Source organism: Sebastes umbrosus, chromosome 10 (assembly GCF_015220745.1).
Source record: "Sebastes umbrosus isolate fSebUmb1 chromosome 10, fSebUmb1.pri, whole genome shotgun sequence".
NCBI lineage: Eukaryota > Metazoa > Chordata > Actinopteri > Perciformes > Sebastidae > Sebastes > Sebastes umbrosus.
The window spans coordinates 31,200,634-31,215,766 of record NC_051278.1 but is presented as its reverse complement, the minus strand read 5'-3'; the positions used below and the strand labels follow the sequence as shown (position 1 = coordinate 31,215,766).

Here is a 15,133-nt window from a genome sequence, read left to right as displayed (position 1 = left end):
TTCAACTTGTAATATCGCAGTCTTTCACAATGTGTCGATCGCGCAAGTTGACATCGCAATAAATGAAAATAAAAAACAATGTTGTGCAGCCCGAAACAATAAATCCCATGTACGTCAACATACACTCCTGTTTTTTGCGAATTTATTATCAATCCCTGATGATCCACCACGAGTTTCTTGTAAAAAAATAAATTTTACAATATTACATTTAAACACATCATGATAACGTTATAATTTACTTTCGTCCATTTTTTTTTACAGAATAGAGCTTGAATGCATCATAATGTAACTCAATGCAACCTCCGTACGTTAGCTGTTAGCTCCGTTATTCAGCCAAGCAGGACTGTGCTACCCACCGGCTGCTAACAGCTAACGCTACTAGCTCTCCTCATGTCGATTTCAACATGGATGTGTTGTTCACAATGTAGCACTATCAGGAACATTTTCTATCATCCCCAGGTTGCGGGGACGCCGTTAGTCTCTAGCCCTACGGTACTGTAGAAAAACGAGTACCGTCACATTTTCAGAATTTTGGCATCGACTTGGTACAGATATATTGGTTCTCGTGACATCCCTACTGTCTAATTGTCTTTTTATAAATGTTAAACTCTCTACAACAATTTACTTTCTACTTTATGTGCAGTGCAAACTCTTTTACTGCCTTTACTCCAAGCCAAAACTACTCAATAATCTATGGTAAAATGTGACAAAATCAGAGGCATCATTTGACAGTCAACCAGCTTTCTTCCATTTACACTGGCAATATGATATACTGTATGTTTAAACCACTGTATCCATTATTTTCTGCACTGCATGTTTGAATTGTAGTGATGAGGAGATGGTGAAGATGTGTGTGTGATGGTAGTTAGAAGTTCAAAATCGAAACACCTCCTACCTGAGATGGAGCTGTCATGTTTTTTGTGGGATGACTTGGTTTCCTGTTTGAAGGAGTTCTCATCGTCTGCATCCCCATCCCCCCACCAAGACGGCTGGCCGTACAGGGGGGTCCCACGTGGCAACGCTGTAGCATCCCCTGAGACAGATGCACAGATGCAGACACATTTTAACAAAGCCTGTGCACTATTTAATGTAGCTTTAACGGCGGCCTGTCATGTCTAACATGTTTATTATGTACTTTACATGCTCTGTTACCGTCGACATAAGCTGTTGATTGTGTTAGGACGACACAAAGTGAACCCAGCTGCTCTCTGTGTATGTGTTTTTGGTGCATTAATTCCCCTCTGGTTCGGGTCTTGCACCAATGACCTACTTTCAGAACTTTAGCCAGCAGGATGGACACACACACACACACACACACACACACACACACACACACACGTGCACACTCTCTGTCGTGCTCTCTCTCTCTCAGACACACGCCGTTCAAATGAAAGAGGGACTTCCCGTCAGCCTCCCTGTCCCCATCAGAATGAAAGCTGACATGGGACGAGCATCCTGCGGTAACTTCTCTTTTAAAATTGGACAGCTTAGTAGAAACGTGACAGGGAACATAGCTGAGAGAGAAGAGAAAGACATGAAACAAAGGTCTCCAGCCGGATTTGAATCAGCGATGTTGCGGCTCACAACCGCTGTGCCGGAGGAAGTCTCCTCATGTGTTAACTTCTTCCTGCTCTATCCTCTTCCTTTAAGTATCCCTTATCCTGAGTTGTGTGAGTTTACAGTATATGCAGATAATTATAGATGCAGTGAGCCAAATTGCGTGCGGTAAGAAGGGGCCTTCTATATAAAAGCTACTGAATGTATGCTCACTATGAGGTGTACTATCTGGGCGAGGCTTGGTATTACAGCAGTAACACGGAAGGATTGCAGCCACAGAACCACAGAGAGGGTGTCATTAAAAACATGAGCAGCAGATGGGAAGACATCCAACACCGTATGTGCATGTTTGCCTGTTTTTGGTCCAAATGTGCAAATGTACGCGCACGCTTGTGAATGTGAATGGATGAATAAAAAAAGTAGTGCTGGCATATGGGTTTGCATTATGCAGTCACTCTGACCCTGTTACTGCTTAATCTGTGCAATAACACAAGCCCCATGTGGCCTTGTTTCAACATCTGGGGCTTAACCAAGACCCCTGCTAGCACCCCAGCCTGGTCAGTGATGTCGATTATTAGGGATGCCCTCAGACCTAAACCGCTGTTAAGCTGAAACAGAGCGACTGCATGCTGGTGGGAGGTTAAAGCCCCTTCCCTGGTGACCATGCCCACCCCCTACTGGCCTGAGATAAAACCCCACCACACTTCATATTTCACCATACTGTCTGAAAATGTGTTTTCTTAGTGAAGAAAATGCTTAAACACATGTCAAAAATATATGTGTGTAACTTGAAATTTTGTGTGAAATGTGTCTTTCTACAGTATATGGACGCAGAACATAGAAACATGCTCTCTTGGGGGTTGTAGAAAGTCACAATACATCCAATTGAAACTGTGGGATTTTAGTCCTTACGGAGTATTAGTACATTGTTTAAAATACTTTTCTGTAGGTTAATATACAGGAATAAAGACGTTATAAAGTGTTAGTTGAGTGTTTGTGCTCCGTTATCATTTCTAACCCCATTCTTAGATTAACAAAATTTGCAAAAGGCGACCAACAGTAGATGGCTGTTGGCATGCCCCCAGCTTGAGTAACTGTCTGGAACCAAAGCAATGTACTGCTGTGGCCGGCGCCAGCAGCAAAACGTATTTTAACCAACTAAAAGAAAGACCCTACTAAAAAAAATCAATATCAGTTTAAGTGTACGCTATATTTAGAACATTTTCCCCCGGCTTATTTTGCCGTGAGACAGCTATACAGTCTATGTTTCCGACAGGGAACTGAAGCTGTCTATGCCCTCGCCAAAGCAACCAGACTCCATTGAAAAAACCTGTAATTTGACCTCGCAGAACACAGGAGCTGCTGGTCTACCTCTGCCTCAATTGGTTAGTTTGTTTGTCTTATTGTGTGACTTTGGTTAGTTCTGATCCACCAGAGTCACACAATGGTACAAACAAACTAACCGATCGAGGCAGAGGTAGACCAGAAACCCTGTGCTCCGTGACAGGTGTTTTCAATGGAGTCTGGTGGCTTGGCGAGAGCATAGATAGATAGCTTCAGTTCCCCGTCGGAAAGGGCTGTCTGATGGCATGGTGATGGTGAAAATATTCTAAATATAGCATACACTTAAACTGATTTTATATTATTATATATATTATATTTTTTGGTTAAGCCTTTCTTTTAGGTGGCTAAAGTATGTTTTGCTGCCGGCTCCGTCCACAGCAGTACATTGCTTTGGTTTCATGCGGTTCCTCCTGTTTCTCTAAACTAGGGGTGTGCCTACTGTCATCTACTGTAGATAATACACTGACTACGGATAAGTACCTCATACAACCCCACTTCAAAACACCCAAACTATCCCTTTAAGGTATTGTTTGTATTTTAAAGAAAAATGAGAAACAACAGGCCTTATGATAGAAGTCAATACATCTAAATGTTAAAGAAAGGATGTAAACAGTAGACCAAATCTAAATTGCCTTAATTCACATTAAAAATATCAGGTATTAACAATGCACAACAGACACTAAACTCATACAATGTCTGAGACAGCTTCACTTTTCTTATACAGTCACAGTTTCCTCTACGATCTGCGGTTCTCTCACCTCCTAACCTCTCCTCTGCTTTGTGAGTATCCACAGGTTTGGCTGGCGGCTCTTTGGAGGAAGTAGCGACCCCGTCTGTTGCTCTACTCTCCCCTGGCCTTGGGGCACTGCTGCTGGGGGACCTCAGCGTCTTTGTTGGGGTCTTAGTGGGGGACTTGGTTGTGGTTGTGATGGTAGTGGTTTCACCGTTGGACGGTTTCTTGCTGAGCTGGAGGCCGCTGGTGAACTTTTCATGCTTGAGGAAGGTAAAGAAAATAAATAATATTTAGAGATTTCAGTAGTATAATACTACTGTGTATCATGGTGATCATTGATACTAGAGAGAGTGTGTTAGGGGCACAGGTTGTGTGTGTGTGTTCTTACCTTTAGAGCCTCCTCAGGCACAGTGAGCTCTCCTCTCACCACCGTGAACAGGTTGGTATGTGAGACATGTTAAGGAAATACTGGCAACCACAATAGCACAATTATGATACATGAACATACACACCTCCTTTATACACACAGGTGCATGAAACAATTTACAACTGCAAGCTGTGAATTCTACTATCTTCATGTAGTACACTGTAAAAAAATGGGCCTATTGGTTAAAAATTAATATAATAATTACAGCAATCGATTAAAATATTTAATCATGATTAATAGCATGATTGTCCACAGTCATACATTTTTTGATCTGTTCAAATATACCTTAAAGGGAGATTTTTCAAGTATTTAATACTCTTATCAACATGGGAGTGGGCAAATATGCTGCTTTATGCAAATGTATGTATATATTTATTATTGGAAATAAATTATCAACACAAAACAATTACAGATATTGTCCAGAAACCCTCACAGGTACTGCATTTAGCTTAAAAAATTATGCTCAAATCCTAACATGGCAAACTGCAGCCCAACAGACAACAACAGCTGTCAGTGTGTCAGTGTGCTGACTTGACTATGACTTGCCCCCAAACTGCATGTGATTATCATAAAGTGGGCATGTCGGTAAAGGGGAGACTCATGGGTACCCATAGAACCCATTTACATTCACTGATCTGGAGGTTAGAGGTCAAGGGACCCCTTTGAAAATGGCCATGCCAGTTTTTCCTCGACAAATTTTAGCGCAAGTTTGGAGCGTTATTTATCCCCCTTTGCGACAAACTAGTATGACATGGTTGGTACTAATGGATTCTTTCAATTTTTTTCTAGTTTCATATGATGCCAGTATCTTCACTCTTGCTTAAAAACCAAGCCCGCTACAACCTAAAAATCACAAGTTGCGTTAAAACAAATTTGCATTAACGCGTTATTACCGCGTTAACTTTGACAGTCCTAATAATAATATCTGTGCTTGAACAATGCTTTGCTGCTCAACATGTTTTTGAAATGACTAACCCCCTGATGGATGTGTGAGGGCTGAAGAGGTTAAAAGATCAGACAAGTGAAAGGATATCATATCCAAACCTCAGCTTGTCCTCCAACTTCAGAGTGATGTACATCTGCTCCTGGATGCGGACATCGTTTACAAAGGTCTGCAGGGGGAAGGAAAAGGCAAGACAAAAACCAAGACAGTATATTAAATCAGATGTGATGATAAAGAAGATAGCACCGCAAAAAGGCATCTGATTAAGCTGCTGCACAGTTGTGTCACAAATGGCAGTGTCTCTGCTTCCAAGTGGCTATTAGGGCTGCAACTAATAATTATAGTCATCATCATTGATTGATATGCCAATTATTTTCTCAATTAACTATTAATTATGCCAATATGAGTTTCAGCAGCTTTCCACAGCGTCATTTTCTTTTCTTTTTTTTTAAAGATTTTTTTTTTGGTCTTTTTCCTTTATTTGACAGTGATAGTGGTGAAATGGGGAGAGAGAGGGGATGACAGTGCAGAAAGGGCCACAGGTCGGATTCGAACCCTGGGCCGCTGCAGCAAGAACTCGCCTATTTGATTCATGGTGCGCCCGCTCTACCCGGTGAGCTACCCGGCGCCCCTCACAGCATCATTTTCAACGTGCTTGTTTTGTCTGAACAACAGTCCAAACCCCAAAGATAATCAGTTTACTCGTATAAGAAAAGAAAAACAAATCCTCACATTTGAGAAACTGGAATTTTTTTCTGGGTTCAGATTTTTGAAGCTGTAACAGTAAGAAGAAACTCTCACTGCCAGACACATGTGACCACATGAGTTTAATATCATTGTGAGTAATAGAAAGCATGATGCCAACAGTTGAATCAGCTGACCCTGGTATCTCTTCATAAGAAATCAGCCTGCACAGCCAGGACTAAAGGCCGAAGCATGACGATGCATGTCTGTCCCTGACTGTTTTCTTTCCCATCTCTTGCTTTCTCCCACTCCCATCCCCCCACCCCCTTTACCTCTCCTTCTGCTACACAGCTCTGAGACAGATCAGGTTCCACTGAACTGCAAATGAAATTCTATCATACTCGCACCGCTGTTGTAATAAAACATTCCTGCCTCCTCTCTAGTGAGATGAATTCATGACAGCTTTACAAACCCCTCCAGTAAAGACAGTAAATGGTGACGCTGCTCAAACACAGCTTTTTACTCTCCACTGTGGCAAATCTGTTTATATCCGCTGACTCAGCAGAAGAAAACTTCCTCTGAATCCAGCCAAAGAAGCTGGATGGTTAATGACACAGCAGGAAGTGGCTCTGACTCCCGCCTCCTGTCTGAGAGCTGGAGAGGATGTGAGTTCTGTGACTGAGTGCTAATCACTACGCATGACTAACGGCATGTGGCGCAGCTACAGTATCAAGGACAGAAGTTAAGTGTATCTACACTAGGGTTGGGTTCCGTTCACATTTGAACCGGAACACAACGGTACCTTTTTTCAGTATTCTCTCTGGAATAACAAAAATGTATTTCAGTTGTAAAAAATAAGTCCAAACTTCTCAATTTTAACATTGTTATTTATTTAGAACATTTTACACACCACACAAAATAAAACCCCTCCCTGCCTCCCTCTCCCCTCCCAAACCCGTCCCTACTACCTCAAGCCTGCCACGGTCCGTCACCATGGTATAGTGTGAGAACGCTGTTGTGTGTGTCTCAGAGGAAGCACATGCAACACATGTTACCCTAGCCAGCTTTGCATTTAGCATTAAAAATATTGCAGTGACCGTTCAGTGACCGAAAAGTGATACCACACTTGTGACTGCTTTCGGCTCGCCATTTTTCCTTTATTATCTATTATGTTGCGTACAGTGATGACTATCACATTATTGCTTGCGATTATCAGCTGAAATTCCATTTCTGGAATGCTAATCAATTGTTCCCAAATCATGAGAAAATATGGGAATGATCGCAGTTCAAATGTAGAGTTTATGTTGCCCTTTGTTTACATTTGGATCACAGAAGTTGTTATTTGCATAATTAGGATTAGATTTCTATTGACCTCAGCCCTGATACAAATCTTCATTGACAGGGGGATTGATTAGCTGCGGTAAACCAGATGGTCCTATTGACTGTCAACATCAAGTTAACCTCTAACCCTTCAGAACCTCAGCTCCCTTTACTTTTACCTTAAATGTCTTCTGTGTTCGATTGATTTCTCTCTGTCTTTGCAGTCCCTGTCCATCTCCCTGTAAACCCCTTTACTCCTCCCTCAGCTGACTGAACTCATTCCCTTATCTCTCCCCCTTTGTCCTCTCTTGTCCTTTTACCTTTGTCCTAACCGCTCTCTGTTTTGCATATTTCTATCTGTGTACTCACCCCATTCAGGCTGCCCAGGTCCTTGACCTTGTGTTCGTCTGTCCCGGCCTCGTAGTTGATGACTGCATGCTGCTTATCCACGCTGCGGGACTTCAAACAAAAACATACATACACATGAAGCATTAACCCAGTGGTAACTCTTCATCTGTGCTGCTCTTATATAGGCACTAGGGGTGTAATGATACATCGATCTGGATCGATACATATCGACTCAGTGATCAATGATCCAGTATCATCGATGCAAAGTGAAAACATCGATAAATATCGTCATCTTTAAGATAGGCTTTATTTTGAAATTCTCAACTGATAAAAACATTTGCACTTAAATATGAGAAATGTGGACCATAGGAGGTCTATTTATATTATCTTCATTGAAAAAAAAATAAAAACAGATTGTTTTTCATTTAAATGTCCCAGATTTAAAGAGCCCAGTACTAATATTGTCAAATCATAATTTATTTTTTCTATGGTTATATACTATATACATTATAGTGGAATTTGAATTCCTGTTTAAGTTTTGATCAATTTGTTGCTGCACTAAAAAGGTTTACACTTTAATTTTGAAGATTACTAAGCTGCTGGTGTACGATTTTTTATTTTAATAATAATATAACAATTCTATAAATTTATATCTATATAATTTATTTATTTGTTACATTTTCAAAGTTAGGAAAGTGATGTTTAAATCCAGCCTGATGTTGTCCGACACATAAAAGAACGATCCAAGTCACTTCCACACAGTGAGGCATACAGCTTATTAATGAAACACTGGTATCGGATCGGTACTCTGTATCGGCCGATACCCAAAGGTGTCGTTATCAGGACTGCTCGGATCGGTGCATTCGTAGTGTTAAATATACATGAAATATAATATTGTCTTATATTGATCGCAGGCCCCGGAATTGAATCGAATCGTGGCAGACTTTGTGATATCATCAAATATTGAGTTGTCGTCCAAAGAATCAACATAATATGTATCGTGATGAAACTTGTGATTTACACCCCTAATAGGCAGATCCAGACTGCAGGAAGCTTAAGCCTGACTGTGAATTGCAGAATAGCAACTGTTTCTTACACAAACCCTTAGAGGGCTGTGTGTGACTGGAGCAGACTGTGCTATGTGACATCTTTGTGGAGGTATGAGCATCCAATGTCAAGAATGTATTTCTGATAGTGAGCCTCAATGTTACTATGTATGATATGCACTATATTATCAATTTGAAGCATATCAGCAGGTATTTCAATGTCGCTGACACTGCACACAACCTACTAACACCTCCACAGCTGTACAGACACACACACACACACATGTAGGGACCCAGCATCTGGCTGGTTTCAAGTGACCTCATGACCTCAGTAACCTGATCCTTGACCACAGGACTCATCTCAGTCCTCATTGGCTACAGTAACATTTCACACCTAGGTGTGAAATTCACACAGAACAAAACCAGAGGAATGTTCTTTGTTCCTCCTCTTTCGACTCTTTCTGCTTCACCTTCTCATCCAAGCTGACCTGCTGGAGGTGAGATGCTGCGCTTCAGACCGGAAGCAGCTCTGCTCTCTGATTCTATGTCCCGTTAGGAAACAGACATAGCCACAAGGAACCAAACGGCAGAAGACGCGAGTGCTCTGCCCTTTTCACCAGTTAACTTCAAGCTATCAAGCAAAGAAGTTAGCACCAAACTAACAGCAAAGACGACCTCTTTGACTTGGAACCACAACTTCAACACATGGAATCACGAACCCTGTTCTTCCATGGATCGGTAACGTACTGGGCCTTAGCATTAGCAATCGCACAGGGCTGAGCAAGATTGTCCAACTTTGATTTCTAGAAAGTATTTGTATTGATTTGGTTTAATGTTATTCATTGAGTTTGACTGCGGTGATTTATCTGTATTTGATTTCTGGGTAACTGGCTTCGCCACATCTGATGTGTTTAGTTTATGCTTCACATAGACAAGGTCTTGCATGCAACTAACCATCTTTTCTAACCCACTGCATATCTAACACACATTAAGATCACATACAGAAACTGTGAATTAGTTAAACATAAACATACAGCTTCAGATAATCTTAACCCCCACATCACCCCCCTCTCTGTCCTTCTTCTCAGAAGAACAAAGAGGTCATGTGGTGACATGCTGATGGCCATCTTTGATTCCGCCATCTTTGATTCAGCCATCTTTGTAGTTTTACAGTGCCCGCCATTTTGTTTGTAGGCCATACAGACATTTTGAGACAAGAACCCATCTTGTCTCCCCCCCCCCTCTCTCTCCCTCTCTCTCTCTTACACACACACACACACACACACACACACACACACATACTTACACACTGTGTTTGGTTTGTTTAGTTTAGTTATTTAGTTAGATTAATATTGTGTTTTGAACCTTTATTATCTTGTAAATAAATGTTTGTGGAATATACATGCTGGTCTCTTTAATGTTGCACAAGAGTGAATAATGCCAACCTCTGCTATGTCAAGAACTCCGATATCCTTCAACCTTTACTATCTATTTTGGTTATAGTTATTAATTTAATTATTAATCAACGTTCCAAATTGATAGTTTAGCATATATAATGAGACTATATTAACGTTTTGGTCATTGGTCCCTGATTCCAGGGTGGTGCCCCGTTTATTATTGATGTTTATTGATAATCTTTATTAATATTAATAATTCTATTATTATTTATTAATTATTTTGCTAATAACCAAAACCTACTACAGTAGAACCCCTACACACACACACACACACACACACACATACTCACGTGCAGGGAAAACAGTGGAGCAAATTGGACTGCGGGTAAAAGTATTGATTTTCTGTGGTGTTCAGATATGAGCCTATCAGCTGTTTTGAGGATAAATAGTTTTCAGCACAAACACTGCAACCTTCTGTCTGGTGAGTGTTAGCCTCAGATAGAATGTTATTGTGGTATTTGGCAAATATGTCACAAATATGTCACTGAATTTCAAAACATATCTAGAAGCATGTATTTGACATTGACTGATAAGCAAATTTGCTGCTGTCTCCAAGTGTGTGTTGGAATGCCCTTCAGATAAGGCACATCAATAAAACACAAGCAACAAAGTGACACCTTGTCATGGAACTGTTTGATTTATATCGGCACAAGCAGATCCTATTCTAATTGTGGTGATTCAAAAGTCTGCTGTGTTTAGCAGCTGCTTGCCTGATGTTTCAGTGAGGTACAACATTTCTCAGTGATTAGCTCATTACATGGAGCGACTGGATTTCAAATTTCAGCCTTCATTTTTTCCAATGGTGACCAAACACGGATAAAATCTATCACTATCTTCCTTTAGTGTGTTATATTATATATATTTTGTGCACGTAAAAGGTCTGCAGAGTTACAAAGGCACAAGTCCAGGACAAAGGGAGTTCCTCTCCCCGAAAGAAACACTGTCCCTGAACGGCCTGAAACGCCTTGATTGAAGTCCCGCCTTTTCTTCCGTAACATGGTGATGTCACCAAGTAACCATTTGCATAATACCTTCCAAGCGGCTAGTTTGGCAAGCCCTCAAACAAAAGTAGTTAGAACAGAGCTGGAGCGGAGTCCAAAGAGTTTGGTTCAGTTGACCAATCACAACAGTGGGCCAGATGACCAATCAGAGCAGACTGGGCTTTTTGAGAGGGCGGTCCAGGAGCTCAAACAGAGCGTTTCAGACCAAGAGTGAGAAGAGGTGCTGCAGCACAGCCGGTATGAGAAAAGTAAAGCGTTTTTTGAACATTAAAGCATGTAAACATGTTCTAGTAGAAACCCCAAATACAAGTATGCACCTGAAAGTAAGCATTATAGGTCCTCTTTAACACAAGTCCATCTAACAAATCCATTAACTGTGCTGAAGCGTCGCCTCACTCATGTTTCACACACTTTCAACAACATGGAAGTGAAAATAAAAAAGATCAATAACCAGAATATAAGTACAGTTAGATTCAGGCGAGAATGAGATTATTGTGCTGAAGTCAGTCAATGCTGATTCTGGGAGCTGAATCTTGTATAACTTCTCATATGAATCTTTTCTACAACCCAATTGCAGACAACCGGACTGCAGCCACGTGCTGAAATAAAAATCTCAAGAAAATGGCTAAAGTGTTGCTGACGTAAAGCCAAGGGAAGCCACTCCAGAGAGCCAACCATCAAACAGATTACCTTAGTGGGATTAGGCCAGATTAAACAGGATAGAAACGAGCTGAGCTGCTTGTTGTACCTCACATCACAGGATAGAGCACACTCATGCTGTTAAACACAGATATACTGCTGACCAACTGAATATGTGCAGAGGCAAATTAGAATACAGATGTGGAGTAGCTCAACATGACAAAAAAGTGAGTGTCAGCTAAGTAAATAGATCTGAAGTGAAAACAAAGTGTTCAAAATGAGCAGATATAGAAAACGTTCCCAAAAAGTGCTTGTAGGAGTTGAATTCATTTTGTGCATAGAGTGAAAGAGAAAAGCCCCGTCTCCACCGCAGGAACTTTCCTCAGGAACTTTCCCCAGGAACTAAGAACCTTTTGAGGAACTCACTGCATTTCGACCGCAGGGACCAGGGTCTAAATTAAGTTCTGGGGACATTTTACGTGGTCTTTTTACCCCCCAGAAAAGCCCTGGTCGGGAGGTGGTACTTTCTGAAAGTACCGGAACTTTTGGGGTGGAGTTTGCAGGGATCCTCGTCGCTGATTGGTTAAACACTCACACAGCACTGCTGCTACAACTGTACCACTTCATTCATAAAACAAGGAAGAACTCTAGTATTGATTTAGAATCATTTTAGGACGAGGGGAGAACATTTCTCTCTGTTTGATAACATTAAAAGTAAAGTTAGGCTCTGCTGTCGGCTTCTAGACTCATTTAAAAAAAGACAGAGAGAAAAAGAGAGAGAGAGAGATTGTGCGAGCGAGCTGAGAGAACAAGCGGTAGAAGAGAGAGAGACGTAGCGCGGCGGTGCTGTGAATGACAGAAAGAAAAGTTATTTTCTGATTGTTTCACGGTGTTAACGTTCTAAAGCACAAATGAATAACCCTAAAACACTCTACAGTTGATTTTCTGTGGACACAGACGCTCTTAGTTTCATTTTCCTCTTCTGCATTTCATTAATTACATCCAACGTGCATCAGTAAATACAGTATATGCAGCAGTAAATATCATTGTCGCAGTGAGACAATACCGTTCATTTTTTTCCAACGTGTTTTTTAGAGTAAACAGGCGGACACACTGAACTGCAGGCTACAGAGTGTGTTTACCACTGTGACCACCAGCAGCCCTCATCACATGTCATGTTGCTTTTTCATACGTCAGCGGACTAATTTGCCTAATCTTCACAGGTCTTTAGACCGCGGTGGAAACCACATAACAGTGGGCTGAGGGAACCTTTTAGTTCCTTGAAAAGTAGTTCTTTTGGTGAAAACCTGGCTAAAGAGACAAAATGACAACAAGAAGAGGAAGAGATAAAGACATTAGGCAAATGTGATTCATCAAGGAAAGAAGAAACACACACACACACAATGCAGATGAGTTGAGTGAGGAGCCAAAGCGTATCATTCTGAGAGACAGAAAGAGCCTCATTGACTCTTACAGGAATCAGGCTGACATCATGGAGACTGTGTTCCTGTATTTATTGCACTCCTTCCTCTTTTCAACAAATAAATAAAGTAGGAATCTTATGTGATCATGAGGCCAGAGCTTGTAGTGAGCAACAGAGTGATAACAATCACCTACAATCATTTGAAGTTTCATATTTGAGTGTGTTTGTGTGTTTTATTTGGTGCATGACACAAGCAGCCCCTAACATTTAGCCATGTGATCAGGCCTTGGCTAGCTAAAGCAGTCACATGGAGGACAACTGTAAGCAGCTACACAAAGTGGCACACAAACACACAAAAAGAAGATTTCCCTTATCATACTATCATTCCAAAGACATCAAAAGGATAACACATACACACACATGCAGGAGGAGAAGATCCTCAGGTCATCGGAGACACATTAGAGAGAGTGTTTGAAGTGTCCTCATCACAGAACCGGGCTGTGAGAGGATTTAGGCTGCTGTCCATAACTGTGAAATGTCATCATAAATAAAGTAGTATTTCTATATAATTTCTATAACAAAAGAATGATTAAATAAATTACTCAATAAATAAATAAATGTCATTAAATGTAGCAAAACAAATATTAAAAATAAATGTAGCCATTAATTAATTGATAAAATGTGACATAAATTGATATTTCTGTTTTAATTTGCTTCTTTATTTATTTATCTTTGTATTCATTTGAATTTTAGTCTTCTGTTTAATTTTCCCATTTATTTATTAATGTATTATCTTTATTCATTTTTAAATGTATTTATTTATTTTTGCATTTTTTTAAACTGTATTTATTTATTTATGCATTTCTTTTTTATTTATTTTATATTCATTTTTAAATGTATGTACACACGTAGGCAAAATTGTTGGTACCCTTCCGTTAAAGAAAGAAAAACCCATAATGGTCACTGAAATAACTTGAAACTGACAAAAGTAATAATAAATAAAAATTCACTGAAAATTAACTAATGAAAATCAGATATTGTTTTTGAATTGTGGTTCAACAGAATCATTTTAAAAAACAAACTAATGAAACTGGCCTGGACAACAATGATGGTACCCTTAACTTAATATTTAGTTGTACAACCTTTCGAGGCAATCACTTCAATCGAGTGAGACTTCTGTACCTGTCGACAGGTATTTTGGCCCACTCCTCGTGAGCAAACTGCTCCAGCTGTCTCAGGTTTGAAGGGTGCCTTCTCCGAATGCATGTTTCAGCTCCTTCCACAGATGTTCAATAGGATTTAGATCAGGGTTCATAGAAGACCACTTCAGAATAGTCCAATGTTTTGTTCTTAGCCATTCTTGGGTGTTTTTAGCTGTGTTTTGGGTCATTATCCTGTTTGAAGACCCATGACCTGCAACTGAGACCAAGCTTTCTGACACTGGGCAGCACATTTCGCTCCAGAATGCCTTGAGATTTCATTGTACCCTGCACAGATTCAAGACACCCTGTGCCAGATGCAGCAAAGCAGCCCCATAACATAACCTAGCCTCCTCAATGTTTCACATTAGGTACAGTGTTCTTTTCTTTGTATGCTTCATTTTTGCGTCTGTGAACATAGAGCTGATGTGACTTGCCAAAAAGCTCCAGTTTTGTCTCATCTGTCCAAAGGACATTCTCCCAGAAGCTTTGTGGCTTGTCAATATGCATTTTGGCAAATTCCAGTCTCGCTTTTTTATGATTTGCGTCCTCCTCGGTTGTCTTCCATTAAGTCTACTTTGGCTCAAACAGCGACGGATGGTGCAATCTGACACTGATGTACCTTGACCTTGGAGTTCACCTCTAATCTCTTTGGAAGTTGTTCTGAGCTCTTTGGTTACCATTCGTATTATCCGTCTCTTCGATTTGTCATCAATTTTAAAATGATTCTGTTGAACCACAATTCAAAAACAATGTCTGATTTTCATTAGTTAATTTTCAGTGAATTTTTATTTATTATTACTTTTGTCAGTTTCAAGTTATTTCAGTGACCATTGTGGGTTTTTCTTTCTTTAACGGAAGGGTACCAACAATTTTGCCTACGTGTGTATGTATGCATTTATTTATTAATTTTCCCTTTGCATTTCACTCCTTATTTGTTTCCCCAAACTTATTTATTTATGTTAAAAAAAGGGTAAAAGTCCAGAGTGCTCGGAAGTTCAAATCAGTGTGA

At 40.3% G+C, this 15,133-nt stretch overlaps 1 protein-coding gene across 8 annotated transcripts in view; it reads right to left on the bottom strand.

The window, feature by feature from the left end:
* Positions 1-15,133, bottom strand: part of cep170aa (centrosomal protein 170Aa) — a 66,379-nt gene that overhangs the window by 34,028 nt on the left and 17,218 nt on the right. For all 8 annotated transcript variants that reach the window (XM_037781613.1, XM_037781612.1, XM_037781618.1 and 5 more), the window contains 5 exons: positions 7,378-7,467; positions 5,095-5,173; positions 4,023-4,081; positions 3,660-3,894; positions 896-1,033 (listed from right to left, as the gene is read on the bottom strand). In XM_037781613.1, the coding sequence (XP_037637541.1) occupies positions 896-1,033; positions 3,660-3,894; positions 4,023-4,081; positions 5,095-5,173; positions 7,378-7,467 (601 nt within the window). The remainder of the gene's footprint in view (positions 1-895; positions 1,034-3,659; positions 3,895-4,022; positions 4,082-5,094; positions 5,174-7,377; positions 7,468-15,133) is intronic.